This window comes from Erithacus rubecula (assembly GCF_903797595.1).
Source record: "Erithacus rubecula genome assembly, chromosome: 2".
NCBI lineage: Eukaryota > Metazoa > Chordata > Aves > Passeriformes > Muscicapidae > Erithacus > Erithacus rubecula.
This window is the reverse complement of record NC_136685.1, coordinates 82661255-82679578: the sequence shown is the minus strand read 5'-3', so window position 1 is coordinate 82679578 and position 18324 is coordinate 82661255. Positions and strand designations below refer to the sequence as shown.

At 37.0% G+C, this 18324-nt stretch overlaps 1 protein-coding gene across 1 annotated transcript in view; it reads right to left on the bottom strand.

Annotated features, from left to right (window-relative positions):
- Positions 1–18324, bottom strand: part of BABAM2 (BRISC and BRCA1 A complex member 2) — a 161967-nt gene that overhangs the window by 109020 nt on the left and 34623 nt on the right. The window contains exon 5 of the mRNA XM_079298010.1: positions 3051–3245. Coding sequence (XP_079154136.1) covers positions 3051–3245 — 195 coding nt within the window. The remainder of the gene's footprint in view (positions 1–3050; positions 3246–18324) is intronic.

Sequence of the window (18324 nt, the reverse complement as noted above, 5' to 3'; positions counted from 1 at the left end):
TGTCCTCTGAATAATGTTAGAGGAAAAGAGGTAAGTAGAACATTTAACAAAATTTCTTTTCAGAATTATGTAACTAAACACCTAGACAACCGTTTACTGAAAATTTGCCAAGTGTCCCATACACATTGCTCTTTTTTACGTATAAAGGGCATGTGAAGGAAATGGAAAGGATTTCCTTTCTGTTTCATACACTTCCTTAAAACCAGACTTTGTCCACCTGATTATAAGGCAACAAAGTTAACTGTTTTTTAAAAAATGCCTGTCTGATTTCCTCCATATTAATCTTTCGTTATCTCTACATTTTTAGTTAATAAAGTAACCACACAGCAGCTATATTTGTTAGGTAGGGTGAATTAGCAGTAAAGAAAGTGTTAAACATTGATTTTATGCAATTAAATACAAAAGAAACAGGATAATTTGAGACAAGCTAACCAATCTGTCAGTGCCAATCTGCTTCTGGGTCTATCTACCAGGCATGAACTAGAGATAACTCATTCCACCTTTAAGTCACTAAACAAGAAAAAACAAGACTGGAATACAACTGAAATCTTCCCAGTGGTGTCTTTCAAGTTATATCATTTGTCAAAAGGTTTTGTGTGATGTTCGGCTGTAGCCCAATCTTATGCCAGCTAGCTAAGGACTGCCCTTAAAATTTGTCACTGGTAGTCACACAAGATAGTCAAAGAAATTGCTCACAGAAACACTACACAACAAAAAGTGAGTTTACATTAAAGTCCAACGGTGAAACTTTTCCTGATTACACCACTTGTGAGGAGAGATGCCAATTTCCTGATGTTGGGTTACTGATGTGTGCAGAAAAATCACCAACTTCTTGCACACGTGTAACATGAAAACTGCTATGACGACAGTCAGGGTCCTCACTTCTTATCCAGAGTGAAACAGATATTACTGATAGTACTTCCCTTTTGGACTCTCAAAAAATGCCATATCACATTCACCATAACATCCAGAAAATTATTTTTGGTATAGTACCTAGTCTGATGAACTGAGGTGGCTCCTAAACAGATGAATGATCTCTGGTCATAAGCTGCTCTGATCATAAGCTGCTCCAAAAAGCCTAGATCTTTCATATTACTCAACCAAGATTATGTTACAAACTAATACTTCCAAAGGTGTTCTGGCTGGACAGGGAGCAGCCCCTGTCCATGGTGCTCACCTCCCCAGCCCAAGCTAGCTGGATACAAGCATCAGGTCAAGACAAATGAATTTCTGGCCAAAGCCCTGAGCAATTGGGTATTTAATGGGCTCCTGCATCTGCTGCTACTCTGCCAGCATGAAGCAACTAAGTTAGATAATAGTTTGTCAATTTGTCATACATCTTTGAGACCTACACTTTAGGAAACTGGAGAGAGTGGAACAAAGGTATAGAAGCAAATTTCTCTCATTTTGGGTCAGAGCGCTGAATTCAGGCCTTCTCTTCAAAATATTTTTAAACTTACACACCTAAGATGATTGCTTTGAAAACAAGACTCATACTTGATTATTTCAGAAATCTGCTGAACTGCTATTGTTTCCTGAGAGACAGCAGCAACATGAATTTCAATGACTTCTAGGCAGAGAAGATAAAAAGCTATTTATCTCCTGCTTTTTAGAAAAGCAGGCCTATTTTACTGATCCTTGAGGCTAACAAATGAATTGTAAAGGACAGGAAAGAGAACTACACAAAGTAGATTCACAGTTTTGTTTTAGGACACTAGTAAAGAAGTCTCTGTAACATATACCAAGCTTCACAGAACCTTCAAGACTTTCAAGAGTCATCTTGACAGAAAATGAAGACTTGGAAAAAAGCACACACTATGGAAAAAATCTACAACTCTGCTATATGAAAAGGATTTGACTCAAAATGCATTTAAAATTCATTTTATTGGAATATTTTTAATTAAAACAGCATTTAAAATTGAAGAAAGTTCTTTATTCAACCACCAAAGACTGAGAAAAGACTTAAAAGGCTTGAGTAGCAATGTCTTTCCTCTCAAAAATGAAGAAAGTCCCACATTTTCTACAATCTTGTGTAGAATTTTTGCAGCTGGCAAAGACTGTGATAAAATTTCAGTACAGTTCAGAAAGCCGTCTGTACTTCAATAAACCAGTCTGATGAAATTTAGAGATATAGCAGGTTATTTGTGATGCAAGCTATGGACAATAACATCAGTGAATAAGTTAATTTCAATCAAAATATTCTGATCTATAAACATTAAGGAAGTCTGATTTCTTTGATGAAGGAAATTAAACCTGGGTTCAAATAAAAAATGTCTAGATGACTCGTCTAAGAAAAGAAACCAGATCAATGTGTGAGTTGTAAACATCCTTGAACCATCTGTAACTTAAGGATGATTGAAGTGACAAAGTTGAATTTTAGGCCTCGATAATAGGAGTGCTGAATTTCCCTCAATTTTCAGACTGCACCTGTTTCAGAAGATACTGATAGTTTGAAGGCAAATTTATCTTAAGAGTATGCTGTTGCCACAGGTCCTACTAAGTCACTGCTCTAGCCCATTTTGCTTCCTCTTGCAGAAAATTAGTTGGGTAAGTTTTTCCTCTCCTCTCCCAGAGCAACTCATCTCAGCATAGACAAGTGCAAGAGAGATATTGGCAGCTGCAGCTACCAATTAAATCAACTCAATCATCATGTGCAAACACACCCTAATACCTCCTACCCCTAAGCAGGCTGGTAGAGTGTCATACCAACACAGTTATTCTGCCTCTAAAATCTTCAAAGATAACTCAAACTTCTTCATTAACATTGCACTGTGCCCTCTAAACGCAGCGCAGGCATTCAACAGTTTCCAAGTTTTGCCTACAAACCAGATGAATGAACACCAGGTTCAAACCCAGTTCTCACCTGGAAATCTGGTTCAGCCAAGGTGATGGAACACAGCAGCATACAAAACAGGGAGTAAATTAGCTGAAGTCAAATAGGAGTTTTCTCCATTGGAAACCGAAAGCATGGAGATGCTCAGGAAAAACTTAGGTTTTCCGAAGCAAGAGCTGTATTTGTTAAAAGCATTTTAGATGAAATAAAAGCTTACCCAGTTGTTTTTTTTGCCAGCATAGATTTCCATGTTCTCTCCATACTGGGGCTCTTCAAGTAAAGTCTGATACTCAAACATGAGCCGAGAGCTCTCCCGTAATCGGCTGCACTGAAATTGGTGATACTGCTGCACAAGCTCTTTCACAACAAGCAGGAGGCATTCAGGGTTTGAAGGATTCCAGGAAGCTAAATTCTGTTGAGTGGAAAAGAACAAAGACCAAAATTGTTTACAGCAATAAAAGACAAGTAAACCCCCTTCCATACTGACACCAGAGGCACATATGCATGACAAAGTATAGCTTTGTGACAAAGCTACACCACAACATTAAAATAAGAAGGTTCTACCATGCTTTGGAAGAAAGCCAGAAGCTTAATGTCAAATAGGAGACCACCACGAAACTGATAACAGGGCTACTATCAGACTTACATAGGCCCAAATTACCATTCAATTCTTTCCTAAAATTATACTGCTGCATCTGGGAACTGGGAAAGTGAATTAATTTAGAACTGATACATAACACACAAGGATTAGGTAAGTACAACCTTGCACAGTAAATGATTCAAAAAGCAGTCAACCAGGTGAATATGGTAAATTAACACCAACTACAGAAACTGCTCTGCTCCATTATCTCAAATGGGTTCTTGTCTCTTGCCTCAACCTTGTGATTTATTTCACCTTAACTGTCTCTTCACTTGAATTACCTTGACTCACCCCCTTAACACAAATGTCACACAGAACCTCTTGAATATGCCTGGCAGAAATTTTTATTACAGGCTCACCGTATTTCAAGAAATACAGCTAACAGAAATAAAATGATAATACGATTAAGATAACTGTGTCACTAACACAGTAACATTGTTACCACTCCTATAACTGGCTGAGTCTTCTACGCACAGCAAGTTTTATTCAGGAAGTGTTTGGTGTTAAAAACCATACCTAATGTGACCAGTGTTGCATGCCTACATCTAGCTGACCAAAACCAGACCTATGTGAAAGACAAAGGAGGGCTCACCCTGTAGTCCATGCTGTTAGGACATGAGACAGCACCATCTGAAAGTACTTGGGTGCTTATATGTTTGCACTGTCATGGTTTTCTTGATATAGCCTCAGAGCATGTTAACACAATCACATGGCTTTTGCTAAGCTTTGAGTATAAGCAAAATCAGCCTGCATTTCATAGAATCATGGAACAGTTTGGGTTGGTATGGCACTTAAAATCATGTAGTCCAGGGGAAAGACACCTTCCACTAGGTACTCAAAGCACCTTCCAATCTGGCTGGCCTTCAACACTTTCAACGATGGGGTACCAACAGCTTCTCTGCAATCCATTCCACTGCCTCACCACCCTCACAGTGAATAATTTCTTCCTTATATCTAATTTTAATTACCCTACTTCAATTTAAAGCCATTACCCTTTCTCCCAGCAGGCCATGCTGTTGTAAAAATTCACTTTCCAGTTCTCTTGAGGGCCCATTTGAGTACTAGAAGGGTACATATCACACAGACATTTGACAATAAACTATCTGCAACAGAATTTTAAACTGCATTAATTGTACAGTTAATATTAAAAACCTCAAAACTAGCAAAGATATCCACATTTTACAACTAAGTGATGATATAATATAGTAGCTTCATAAAATTCCTTATCCATATTTGTATTCAATGTACTTAGATGCCATGTTACTTCTTCCTGTAAGTTGCAGATATTTAATAAACAAATTCGTATTTTGTGTAACACCAAAAGTAATAAATAAAAGTAATAAACACAAGTGAGTTGATTGCACAGAGAACTTGTTGAGTCTCTGTCCTTAGAGATACTCAAAACCTGACTGGACAAGGACCTGGACAGCATGATTGGTCTGATCCTGCCCAGGCAGGGCAGTTGGGCTTAATGATCTCCACCTACAGGCTCCTTCCAACCCCAGCCAGTTTTAGCTTAATGAAGAGGTTTACAAAAAGCTCAAACTGAAACAGGATCTTAGGAAGGTGAGACTCTACAGCTCTGGCCTAAAAAGAAACAAAAGAGTTTGTGTATAAATTTTGTTTTCTGATACCCTGCAAAGGCAGATAGAAAGCTTAATCAGTTACTCACCAGGCACCATGCTTCATCTCTACAATGAAATTTACTCGTAGACTGATTTCTTAGATGGCTATTTCCATTAAAATGGGTCAAAACATTTATTATTTCTGAGGACTTCAGATATATTCCTATAGAGTAGTTTTATACAGACTTCAATATACATGTATGATGGCTTAATATTTCAAGTGTTTCTCTTTCTAGAACTTTATACTATTTTCCCATTTAAGTAATATACATTGATGTAGTAATTATGTCGAGGTAGATGCCACTAGCACTATCACCAGTCCTTTATTAAAACATTCTTATACCTTTTCTCAGCTGACTTCTGTCAGGCAACTCCACACAGTACTGACTCCTTTCCTCACAGGCAGCTCCACACAGCACTGACTCCTTCTCTCTGCAAGTTTCCTTCTTCCTTCTGCATGACTGGCTAACCCCAACCTGTCCTTTACCCAGCCACCTAACCCAGTCTGTCCCTCACACAGCATCTTCTTACCTTGTCTGTCCTTTACATGACTGAATGTCCCTTCCTCCTCACAGCGCAGCCAGCAGACGCTATCCCAAACTACAGCAGACTCTGGATCACAAGCTCCAACTCCAACTAACTTACTCTTGGCTAGCTGACAATAACACCCATCCTCATTGGACAAGCAAGGCTGTCTCCACTTCTTGGCAATCAGTACAGCTGTAGCCCACTGAAGAAAATTGCCTTTCTGCAAGGCAATTACAAAGGCAATCCTTACAAACTATCTTGCACATATTAATATCTTACCAAAATTAATTTCTCGTTTTCAGCATCATCACTTGAAACATACCAGTCTAATTTGTCAGTGAAAGCCAAGGGAAGTATGTATTGCTGTGTTTTATATGCATGAACAGCTACAGGATTGAACTGTATGCCTGTTTTCCTGCTCACTCTGATTTTGGTAGAAAGGGCTGCTCAGCATGGCTTTGAAAACGCGATCCTTGAACCTCTGCCTTTAGAAGTTACCCAGTATCACAGAGCTCACATTTGACCACAGCTTGATTAAAAGTACTCTATTTTCTTCCCCTTATAGAGAGTAGGAGCTACTTACAGAATGGGAATATTATCATTGCCATATCTTAAGAGGTAAGCTTCCTTCCAGAGGAATAGGTGACATAGTAATGCGATTCATGTAAGTTCCTCAAGTACTATAGAGTGAATGAAAACTTTGTTCTACCTTGTCTGCCACCTACAGCTGGTAAAAATTTGTTTGCAACTTGAACCCATTTAAGCTTACCCAATGTTACAAAATACTAGACAAAATCTGTCAGGTAGACAGCATCTTCTAGGAAACACATTTTCTGTCATGCAGTCTGAAACCAGACTACATATAACCTTAAATTTCCTGTTCCCAAGCTGCTGCTCAAATAAAACATTTCCAGAAAGCCAAAGGATGTAATATGCCAGTATGTATTGATATCAGCCAGACAAGTGGGAATAACCTTTCCTCCTAATGACATTGGTATAACACAATAGAAATGTTCTGTCAAAGGAAATGACCAACAGTATTTTAATAACTGACCTAAATGCAACTGAACCTTTTGTTTTTTAAATAACATTACACTACAGAACAAAAAAAAGCAAGAGGAAATCCATTGTCATTTGTGCAGCACAGAGCTAAAGGAGTGCTCTTTTCAAAGATTTCAAGAACATTGCATCAAAACAGTGTTTATTCTGTATTGCCTTAAAGCTACAGGAATTAAAATGAAAGATTTGACTGTAGGATCCTTACTAAACACTTCTCATTCAGCAACTCAAATTTCAAAGTACAAACTAGTTATAAAAACATATCACATGAAGAACAATTCAACTACCCACCCAGGACATACATGACTTGTAAAGGATTCTCACTCATGAAAGAAGAAACATGCAAGGACTACACAAATTTTCTGAAACACAAGTTCTGATTGATATAAAACGTTTTCAGCTTTAGAATTATATTAGTGTAGTGCACATTATTTGGCATTTGGCCACTACATTTCCATCCATTTTGTTAACTTTGCAGAAGGGCTGTACTTTTCACAAGATCTAAACTCATCAATTTTAACACAAACACTACCAAATATAATGCCATGTTTATGTATGAAATTTCTTTTTACATATCTTAGTGTAACTTATTTGCCCTAAGCACTAAGTGCATTCATTCACTTGAAAATACTTTTAAGCAACTTTACAGTAATCCAGTTTCAACAGGATGTCAAAATATGTGCTATATTGTTCTCAGTTTCAAACAGCATCTTCTTTAATCTTGCTTTTGTTTTTGAAATCAAAGATAAAGTAAGCAACTACCTGTAAAACACACTGTTGAAATCTAAGGCAGAATTTAATTTGGCAAGTTTATCTCTTTTAGAGTGTCTACATTGTTACAATTTCAGCATCACAGAGATTCTTCTGTGGATACACAATTTGTCACTTTAGTTTATGAGAGTAGTGTCCCTGAAACAGGAAGTTAGCCTCCTTCTTTAGAGGTAACAGACCTCCTAAATAAGATTTTATTTAGCGATGCAGTATTGTATTCACTACTAGATTTTGGAAATCAGCAAAATCTTAAACTTGGAGCAAAAAGAGAAGTAACCTGTATTTTCCGATTGTTTGCCTGAAGGCTGCATTTCAGCTCTAACCTAGCCAGCTTTTTAAGAGATGGTAGTTGAGAAGATTTAAGAGACTTGAAGAACAGAGCTTCTGGTTTGTGTTTCATGGCTTCAAATTCTGCTACAAAACTCAGATCTTGTGTAAGTATTAAAATCGGTTGCAACATTAAGATTATGAGGTTTAGTTTTTAAAACTTTAAAAAATCCCGGGAATAAGAACACAGATCACTGAAGCCAAGAAGGTATGAAAAACCCAAATGCAGCAATAACAAGACAATAATGTATATAGAAAAAGACTTGTTGCTTTCTGTGGCTTATATAAAAATCTGCCTTGCTCATAAATCTATACATTATCATTTTTACCGAAATCATATACCTGCTGAAAGGAGCTAGATTTTTTTCTGAATTTGCTATAAAATTGTGAATAAAACAGATTTTACAGAGAAAAAAATTATCACAGTGACCAGGGTTTTGAAAGACTAAGTTACATATTTCACTCAATAAATCCTGCCTAATTTAAAATAAGATTTCTGCAGACTTTCCAGAGAGCTAATAAAATCTAACAGAACAATCATTAATGCATTTAAAATAAAGAAATCCAGACTTGGATACAATCCCTTGCCTTGTTTGCCAATAGATATCTTTAAAGGACCTCTGCAGTGCAAACATCCTAAGTTACTCAACAGTTAGCCAGTTAGACTGAAAGTGGCCCACTGTACAATATACCAGTATGAATCAACCCAAACTGCATCTGCAACCAGTTCTGCATTCATGCTGATCTCACATGATGGCCTACATGCACAACTCAGATTGGTCAGGACCATCATTCATGCTACCTTTTCAGCATATCATTGAAGAACTTACCTGTCATTTCTGAGTACACAGATGGAGGCTCAAATAAACAATTCTCTTCTGTCTAGACACTGCCTGTCTAGACACTGTCTCCATGATCTCCACCACCACTAGGAGCAATTTCATGCTTTAGATCTTAATTTCAACCTTTCAGGTTCTAATTTCAGCATTTTTTTTGGCTTTGCCATACTGCAACTTGTTTAACTTTCATTTTCTAAAAAGATCAACTGTTGCCTCATTTGAAGTACGGAAGTTTTAGTATCAGGTTTAGTAGCACCAAAAGATGGCTGTAAATTCTTGTAGACACAGAAGTGTGGCAACGTCCTCTGTGATAACTGGGTAAGCCCCATTTTTCCAGTTAGGGAATTAATGAAAAATAATCTGTAGAAATAAATTCAAAATGCCCTGCAGAAAAAGTAATTGAATGAGAAGTTCCATTTGACAGAGACAAGACTCCAGAAGCATCACTGCCCACACAGTTGTAGCTACTGTCATACAGAAGATGGCCAGTAACTATTTACCTATCCATAAGTAAGCAATTCAACACAAGGAAGTTTAATGCTACTTCATGGCAGAAGTTTTCCTGGCTGACATTTTTTATTATAAACAAAGTTTCAGGACAAGGTCTTTAAGAAAACAGCTATCTAGACTTTAAAGTGATGAACCAATAGCATGTACATTCACTATGTTTCCCCTCTAGCTCATGTTGTGTGGCAATAGGAATGGAAAAACAGTACTCAATTATTGTACAGAGATTAATAGGCCATAGGCATCCATCAAACTGTGTCGACACTGGAGAAATCCAAGTGATTTGGGAGATCTGTTCTGACCATCTGCCAGATATTAAGTTAAACAATCTCACCAAGGAGCATTGATTTTCACTAAGAAGTACAACCCCAGAGATTTTGTCGGGCTGCAAATTCAATTTTGTGAATTCCCTGGCTCCTGATCCTGTCTGCTGACAGAAGTTGGCTGCATAGTAAGTGAACAGTTTGATAGGGAAAGGTTTTTTTGACATTCAGACATGACCAGAGTTGAGAAAACGAATTCACTTGAAGTTGGTATAAAAGGCAGAGTAGAGCTGTTACAAGGCCACCCACAGAGTGCAATTTAAGCCATTTCAACAGTAACTCATTTAAATGAGTGACATCAACTGGATTTCCAAAAGAGACAAGGAAAATTTGCAGCCTGACACTATCAGTTCTAGTGAGACCTTACAGGTAAGGCAAGTGAAAAATCCCCAATGAAACAACTTCTCAGCCCTATTAGTAAAGACATGCAGAGTTTAGCTTTTCCACCGTACTATTCAACTTCTGCCAAAGAAACATTTAAATTTTGTTCTGAAACATTCTGTACTTTGTATACTTTTTATCCTTCCAAAAAAGTTAATCAAAAACCTAGGCAAACTACTCAGTGTCCATGATTACCTATTCCCCATTTCTTTTCACAATACAATGGGCCTCATGCTCCATAAGGCTGTTAATTCATAGACTCCTTCACAGGCTATTGCTTATTTCATAACTCCAGGCAATGTCTGCAGCAAACTATAATTCTACACTATCAAAAATGAAATATGGTAACAATTTCTAATTGATTTGAAGTTGTTTTTCTTTGAAATGTGTTTAAATACTCAGGTTGCCAGAATATCTTCCAGGAATGTGATTTTAAAGGAGACAGATTGTAACTGTTTTTCCTGGCTATACTACAGGAAATAACAGCAAGATCTTATTTTAAGTTAGTGTACTTCTATATTTCTAAGCAAGAAATTAACTTTCATGAGAAAATGTCAGTAAACAAAACCTCCCAAGCACATAACAGTGGTAATGGATTTCTATAGCATCTTTCATCCACAATTATCATAAAGAATAATGTTAAGTACAGATTTGCATTTTGTTTATATCTCTGCACACCACATGCACACAACTTGCATCCTACAGTGGCTTAAAATCAATACCAATGTAAGTTTTTACCCGAAATGAGAAAGATCACAGTGTGATATTAGCACTTATCCTCCACATAAATACAGAGGAGATACTGGTCCAGTGGTTACAGCATTAGCCTAGAAACTGGCATATCTGGTTTCAGTCCTTGCTTTGCTCTACTCTTCATAGGCCACCACAGGGAAATTGCTCACAGAAAAAGGCACAGGATAATTATCTACCATATGCTCACATCTTTCTATCAACAGATATTTTTCACAGTATTTGCAGGGCTGGAGTGTTATAACAACTTCAAAGGCTTCAGTTTCTTAGCAGCCAGCACTTAAACATCCTACAGGCTGCAGCTTCAAATCAATCACTGTAAACCTACATGCCATCTACTTGTCATCTTGTTTTCACAGATTCTTCATATCCCTCTCCCCCAAAGCACCACTGGAACAACTTTCTGGAGTGATCTTCTTGAAATGATCATTTTTGGACCCAAGCAAACATCAAAACTTAACATTTCATAAAAACAGTTCAACTCTGGAGCACTTCTGTCATTGCAAATACAACCAAAGAATTTACAGACCTTGTGTGCTCTGCTGCTGTGAATACCAGATAAAAACGTTTGCACAAAGCAAAGCTTGGGATTGTCAGTATTTATTTTAATTGCTATTTTTGGCAAGAGGCTATGAAAACTGGATACAGAAATTAGAATAGATTATAAACACTTAGTTGAAATCCCAAATACTGGAGGGCCTTGAATTAGCAAGAAAATACAGAGCTGGAAAACAACATAATAAGAAATTAATTCTGATTTCAGAAAAGCATCTTATGTCATGCATGAAATTATTTTCCCATTTTTCTTCCACTGGCTACACAGTGTGATTCCTAATAAATGATCCAATACCCAAAGCAGCTCTATAACAGATCCCAGCAAATCTGACACATGGAGAACACTCTTCTGCATTCACCTAGAATAAATGCAAAACTGCCCCTCAAATATCAACAAAGGAGTAAACTCAACTTCCAAATGTTACTACAATTTTTTTCTATTTCCTGCTGAAGGAGCACTGAAGAGACAGCTGATCTTGGTAAGTTAAGGGTATTCAGGAAATCCAGAATCTGTGAAGCCGAGCCCAGGAGAACATTTTTATGTTGTGCACTCTTCCTGGAAGAGCCTGCCTGTTTCTCCAGCAGAGTTCTCTTAGAAGATAATCAGACTCTTAAAAGCTACAACTGCCTACCATTTAATTAATCATCTGAAGACTTGGCATGCATAAGTATTTCTTGTCCTACTTTGCTAAGGAATTAGACAAGTTTTGTTTCTTTCCAGACCTCTCAGTATACCTCACTCAGAAAGCAGATTATACCTTTACCTGATTCAAGAGGGAATTTCTTAATTCCTTCAGCACGTATTAAATTCTGGGTTAGTGAAGCCAATGCACTAATCATTAGTTTCTCCACATGAGTACACTGCATTTTTTGCCTTGGGAGTTGGTTACCAGAGGTTTACATATTTAACTAGACATGGCAAGTAAAAGGAATAAAGCATGAAGACAAGAAAAATTCCCCCACAAGATACAGGCACGTGCATCTTTTAGCCAAAGACTCACCATGCTGTGATGGCAGTGTGAACAGACCTCAACTCCTCAGACCCCCAGTGGACCAGAGAACAGACCACTGCTAAGGCTTCACCTCAAGAGTCCCTTTCAAATAGCAAGCCTTTCACTCTTATCAGCTCTTGTGGTTTTTTCCTTTCCTGTCAACACAAGTAATTTTAGCTCCAGCAAAAAGGCAGAACCTTCACAGCTAATGTTTTGGACAGCATCCACTAACATCCCTTGAGCATTTATCATTGAATGGTACATGCAGAACTGTTTTCTTCTAACCATTTTTCCTCTTCCAAAATTCCAGAAATTAAAATCAATATATACCTCACTGGTGGACCTCACTGTTGTGAGAGAAGTATTGCCATTTTTATTTCACATCTGTACAAGAAGGCTTATAAGACCTTGAAAATACAGTCCCTAAGAAAACACAAAATACAACTGTGTAACTCGTAAAATATTGGAAATAAAAATTATTTCTCTACCATATCAGAAAAATTATTGCACATTAGTTATCTCTTCTCAAAAAAACAGCATGAAAACACTCATTTGGTTCCTTTATGAAAGCAAAATCTGCATCTCTGGGAAGATGGGTATAATGCAGAGTTCACATGAAACTGTATGAACACTTACACTGCAAACCAAAGACTCAAGTTGCTGACTAAATTTGAATTACATTTCTGTAGTTATCTCTAAAAAAGAGCAGATATGCCTGAGGAACTGAAATAGAAGATAGCAAGGAAACACAGACCTAAAAGAATGTAAGGAATGAGTAAAACAAAGAGGTTTTGAAACAAATATAGGCTGAAACTTAGACTGGTAAAAAGGAAAGAAAATATATCTTCAGCCCTCCTCCATTTCAGGAAATGAATAGATCTTTTGAAAAACACCCTGAGTGCAAAGACATTTATTTCTTCGGCCCAACAATATCTTCTGAAGGAAAGAACCTTCAGGGTACCAAACTCAAGCTAATTTCATTGGAGAAAAGTGCAATTACAAATTAGAACAGAATTCACAACCCAGAATTAAATCAATTACAAAACTTCATTATTAGACAGAATGACCATTTCTAACTGTCCTCCTGCAATCAGTTAATATAAAAGTTTTTTCTACTTGAATATTCATAAGCAATGACCAACTTCCTCTACAGAAAAATGAATTATAGCACATCAATGTGAATTCAATGGGCATACTACACAGAGTTTAAATGCATTTTCAATTCAAGAAGACTGTCCTAGAGTCAGTGTTTTCTCTCAAAAAAACCCCCACCCCGACCCAAGGCCCTTGTAAACGTGTTTCTACAAAGCTAACAAGCTGCTGCCTTCAAGACGTAATTTCTTACTGTTTCTAGAGTTCTTGAGAATTCTAGAAAGCATTCTAGAGTGGAGTGTATTGTTACAGTAACACCACACATAAGGGCCAGAATCCTTTCATTTTCTGCTAGTTTTTCTGATAATAATTTTTTTACCATTTTTAACAAAACACTGCTCAAATAAAGCATGATTGTATATTAGTAAACTGAACCAAAAGATAGTCAGAGGTACATTACCAGTTTGCTGGTTTACATTAAAGAATTATAAATTATCATTGTACTTCCAGACTTCCACCTCAAAGATGTTCTCCTTTCATATGTCTGGCTTGCAATATCCAGCTTTACATAACTGGTATGAACTATGGCTCGAAAGTGAATGATTTACTAGAATTCATTATACCACCCTTACCACTAGCAAGAACTTATTTCCTGCAAAGGAAAGACATGCAAGCCCAAACATACTTTCCAGCATTTTACATTAAGATTTAAGCACCCTGTTATTCTGGTCCAAACTTCTGGCCCATCTAAATCTATGACCATGATAATTATGGGCAAACTCATACAACAAACAAAAATTATCTTTATTTTATCCTAAAACAATGCTATGAATGGAAAACCATAAAATGTTTTCTCCCCCTGTTTTACTAGTGCACAATGATTAAGTCCTTCAACACTTTAGTTAGTATGGAGAAAAACATTTTCTCCCACTTTACCATCCTTCAGTCAAAAATCCAAGCACATTCCTAATGCTCTCCAACTGCTAGTTATTCCTGGACTGAAATACTATAATTTAAAAGCTAATATTCTGGATTTTTCATATTCTAGGGAGAAATTGCATTATCGGAGCAGCTTGTGCCAAAAAATGAAAGGAAATATTTTCCCCTGGAGCCCTTTACAAAAATAATGGAATTAATTTTGCCTTCTACACCAGCAAGATTTAAGCAAGAAAGGCTAAACTACCTAGCTTAACAGATATTTCATTCATTGAAATTAAAGTAGTATTATCAGACCATGAATTTTCTCTTTATTTTTTTTTTTTTTCTAATTTCTGGATTTGCTAGGTGAAAAGTTCAGCCAAAATGCTGCAATCAAGTAAAGCACAACTTTTGACTTTAGCATATTCTGCTCTGCTTACATTTTGAGATAGAAAGACACATTTTATAAATCATACTAGGAAATGCTGAAGTTTGGCAAAAAGAAAGTGAGGTAAATACATGCAATGATTTAACATGAATAGAAAATAATACAATGTGGCTAACCATCTCAGCCATATAAATATTAATAACTGTAGACAAAAAGGACAAAAACAAAAAGCTGCAAGAGAAATCAATAAGACTAAAACAATGAGAATAAGAAGTAGTTTCCTAGTGTAGAAAGGTCTTGACAGATGGAAAGGTGATGGGAAAACCTTTTTTTCTGTCATCCTCTTGAACTCCTGCTGGACTGTACAGCCATCACATTTACCACACTTATACACAGATAATCCTAACACTTGCTCTCAGCACCGTGTGACTTCTCAGTCAAGCAGGCCACGCTAGGACAGGAGAGGATTCCCAGCCACAATCCTCTTTTGGGGATTTCTCATTTTAAACCCAGTACTTACTCACCTTGGCAGAGGGGCTGAATCTGATCATCTTCAGAGGGCCCTTCCAACCCTAACTATTCTGTGATTTTGTGATTCCCTGAGGAACAGTGTGGAGCTCAGACACCAAAACCAGATTAAAATACATTCAAAATAACATTCTTTCTTATCTGGCTTTAAAAGGAATGTTGCACTGGCATACCCCTATTGTTCAAAAATGTCGACAAAAATGGATGCTATAAGTGCCAACAGTACCAGTCAAAGTCCTTGAGAAAGTTCCTGAATAAATGAACTTCTCTAATGGCAATGGTATAAAATGTGAGTCGTTTCCCCACTACCTATTAATACCAGACAAACTTCAGCAAGGCTGCAGTGACTATACACATATGTATATATGTGTGCACACCTAACTGCATTCCCCATAAATACAAATAGGCAGGATCAATAGAGAGGGACAGGAATAAAATGTTTTCAGAATTAATGTTTGTTTCATAAAATTAAATGCTAAATAACATGGGATTATAAATAAACAAAACATATTGACATATAAAGTCAAGGTAGTTCAAAATAAGGAAAAACACCTTCTAATAAACTGAATAAATTCTCCAAGTTCAACTGAAGCCAAAGTAATTTAAGGCTTTCAGCACAAGAGCAGCAGGTTAGGGGGTCCAAGAATGAAATGCGCTGCTGACATTTGAAATAGAGCACACAGAAGAGCTAAATAGTTTAAACTTACCCGTGCATTTCTCAGACAAGCAGAACTCACTGCTGTGGCTTTATATTTTAAAATCACACTCCAAAAAACACTGAGCTCATTGCCCTTATGGGGGGCTCTCACACTCGAACACATAACATCCAAATCCTTCCTAACAATACAAATGACAGACTTTTAAGAACAATACAGTTCAAACAATATTAGTTAACGTAAGGAGTCTTTGAGCCTTTTTGGAGTTACTGTGAGCAGGGGGATAATGGACACTGTTAAACATGTCTCATGCTCCTGAGTAAATAAACAATTAATGGAAGAGGGGAATATTTAAAGGATCTCTTCACTACCCATTAAAAGCTAACTCAGCAACCAACAGAAATAACGATTAAGACTTTGAACAGAGGCACAGAAAAAAATACAACCTTCATGACAGTCCTCATATAGCCAAATGAGTCTAATAAGCACAAATACAAGAACTTAAAAACAAACATTGGTCTACACAAGATATAGAGCGTGACAGCCAATACACTTGAGTAGCACAATGAGCTGAATTAACTCCACAGTAACTGGAATCTGTACTTAGTATCAACAAATACACAAGGGAAAAGAATCCCCCCAATGCTAATTATGGGTATGAGAACTGCAGTGGCCTATTCTCTGAAGATCTGTGATGACAGTATCTTCCTCCCATGCAAACGCAGCACTAAGTATTCCCACAAGGAAAATGCTATATCCTAGCCCACAAGGACATATTCAGCACTTAGTAGGCTTCAGGAAATATTCATGTCCTCTTGCCTCCATTCTCACTAAGGCTAATCAAGCCTTTTTTATAGCAATGGGTGGGCAGAGTAATTCTGGGGAGACTAGGTAGAGACCTGAAGTAGAATACTAAGATACCCATTTCCTTGAACTGTCAGTTACCTTGCTGAAACTTCTATTGTATCCTCTTTGCCAAACAGAAGATAATTCAAAATCATTGGAAAAATGGGGTTAACATTTTGAATAAGCTCTTCAGCTATTAACTGGCTCACATTAACAATCAACTAGGCTAACATAACAAACAATTCTTGTTACTCAAACTGGCGTCATTGTAATGAGCTCCAAATTAATCTCATCCGTACACAATCACTAATCTTGTTGTGTGCCAACTGAATTTTTAATCAGAACCGAGTGAATCATAGGTTGTTTTTAAAATACATTTCTAATACTTGTCATCCAAAATGAATAAACACTAGAGCAGGAAAGAACTTTTCTATTTACATTCTCAGAAGCTGATTTTATTTATGCATACTATACATGCAAGTATTAAATGCATTTTGATAAGAATACACTCTTACGACAATAAAATGTAAAAATGTTTCTTTTTAATTGCTCTTTGAGCATGAACAGCAACATCAACCTAAAGAATTTAGCCTCTTGACTGTAAGTAAAACTGTATAACAAACCAAAAGGACCACTTGCCCCATGGTTGAAGTGCTGCACAATGCCAGTATCATTGGCAAGATCAGCATGCACACAGTTAGACACTGTGACCAGCAGAGTAACCACTACTGGTAAGACATGTAATGAAGCACACAGTTTGCAGTGCTGAACTTGAGACTCAAGCTGTTTCAAATTCAAGTAACTTTAATGTTTGTGTGAGACACAAAAGCAAAGTTAAATTTCAATGAGCATTTTCAACTTGATTCTGCAATTGCAGTATCAATTCAGGAAAGCATTAGCCCTGCTTATAAAACAAGAGTGTTGAGCTCAACACATCGCTGTACTGCTGAAATACTGGTCTAATCATTCAGGAATTCTCCAGGGGAAACAAAACTAAACCCAAAACATGATCTATTATTTTACAGCATTCACTTTTTAAAATGCAGTATTTCTGGAATCTTGCTTTAGCTGTCTGGCTAACAGCTGCTTAACTGAACAGCTATTACCATGCTCAGATGAAAACCTAACTGGAAGGTCTGCCCATGGCCATGGAAACTGAAGAGCAACTGAAACGATCTGCAACACAGCCATCCAAATGTATTCAGGGAAGCCTACTGACAACTTACATTAGAACCACATGAGCTGGAGGAATCTGGAGTACCTGGTTCTCCTTTCAAGCTAAGCATAATGCCTGACTCAAGCCATCTAACAGCATGTGATGACTTCTTGGAAAACAAGACAGTCAGACAGATGAGAGCAGTGCATGCAGGCTCAATGTCAGAATTCCCACAGATCCGATGGCACATATTACTTACTTAGAGACTGTGCTCCTCATTGAATAACATCTACATGCTTTTGTGCATGGTAGATTTTGTTTTGATTGCCGGGAATGGTTGCATCAGAAGTATTGAAGACTGCTCAAGATTAAGAGCATTAAATTATGGTCAACATGCTGATCTGTATTTTATTTCTAGTCAGTAGACAGCTACATTAACACATTTAAGAATTCTGCTAATATCTTAGAATTTAATTAAAATTATCTTCATTAAACAGCTCTCGCATTTGCGGAAAAAAAGGAGCTATTCAAACATTTGGCACAATAAACAAGTTATTGTTAAGGCACCATTCTGAAGAAAAAATCTACAAACCATATGGAACTTTAAACA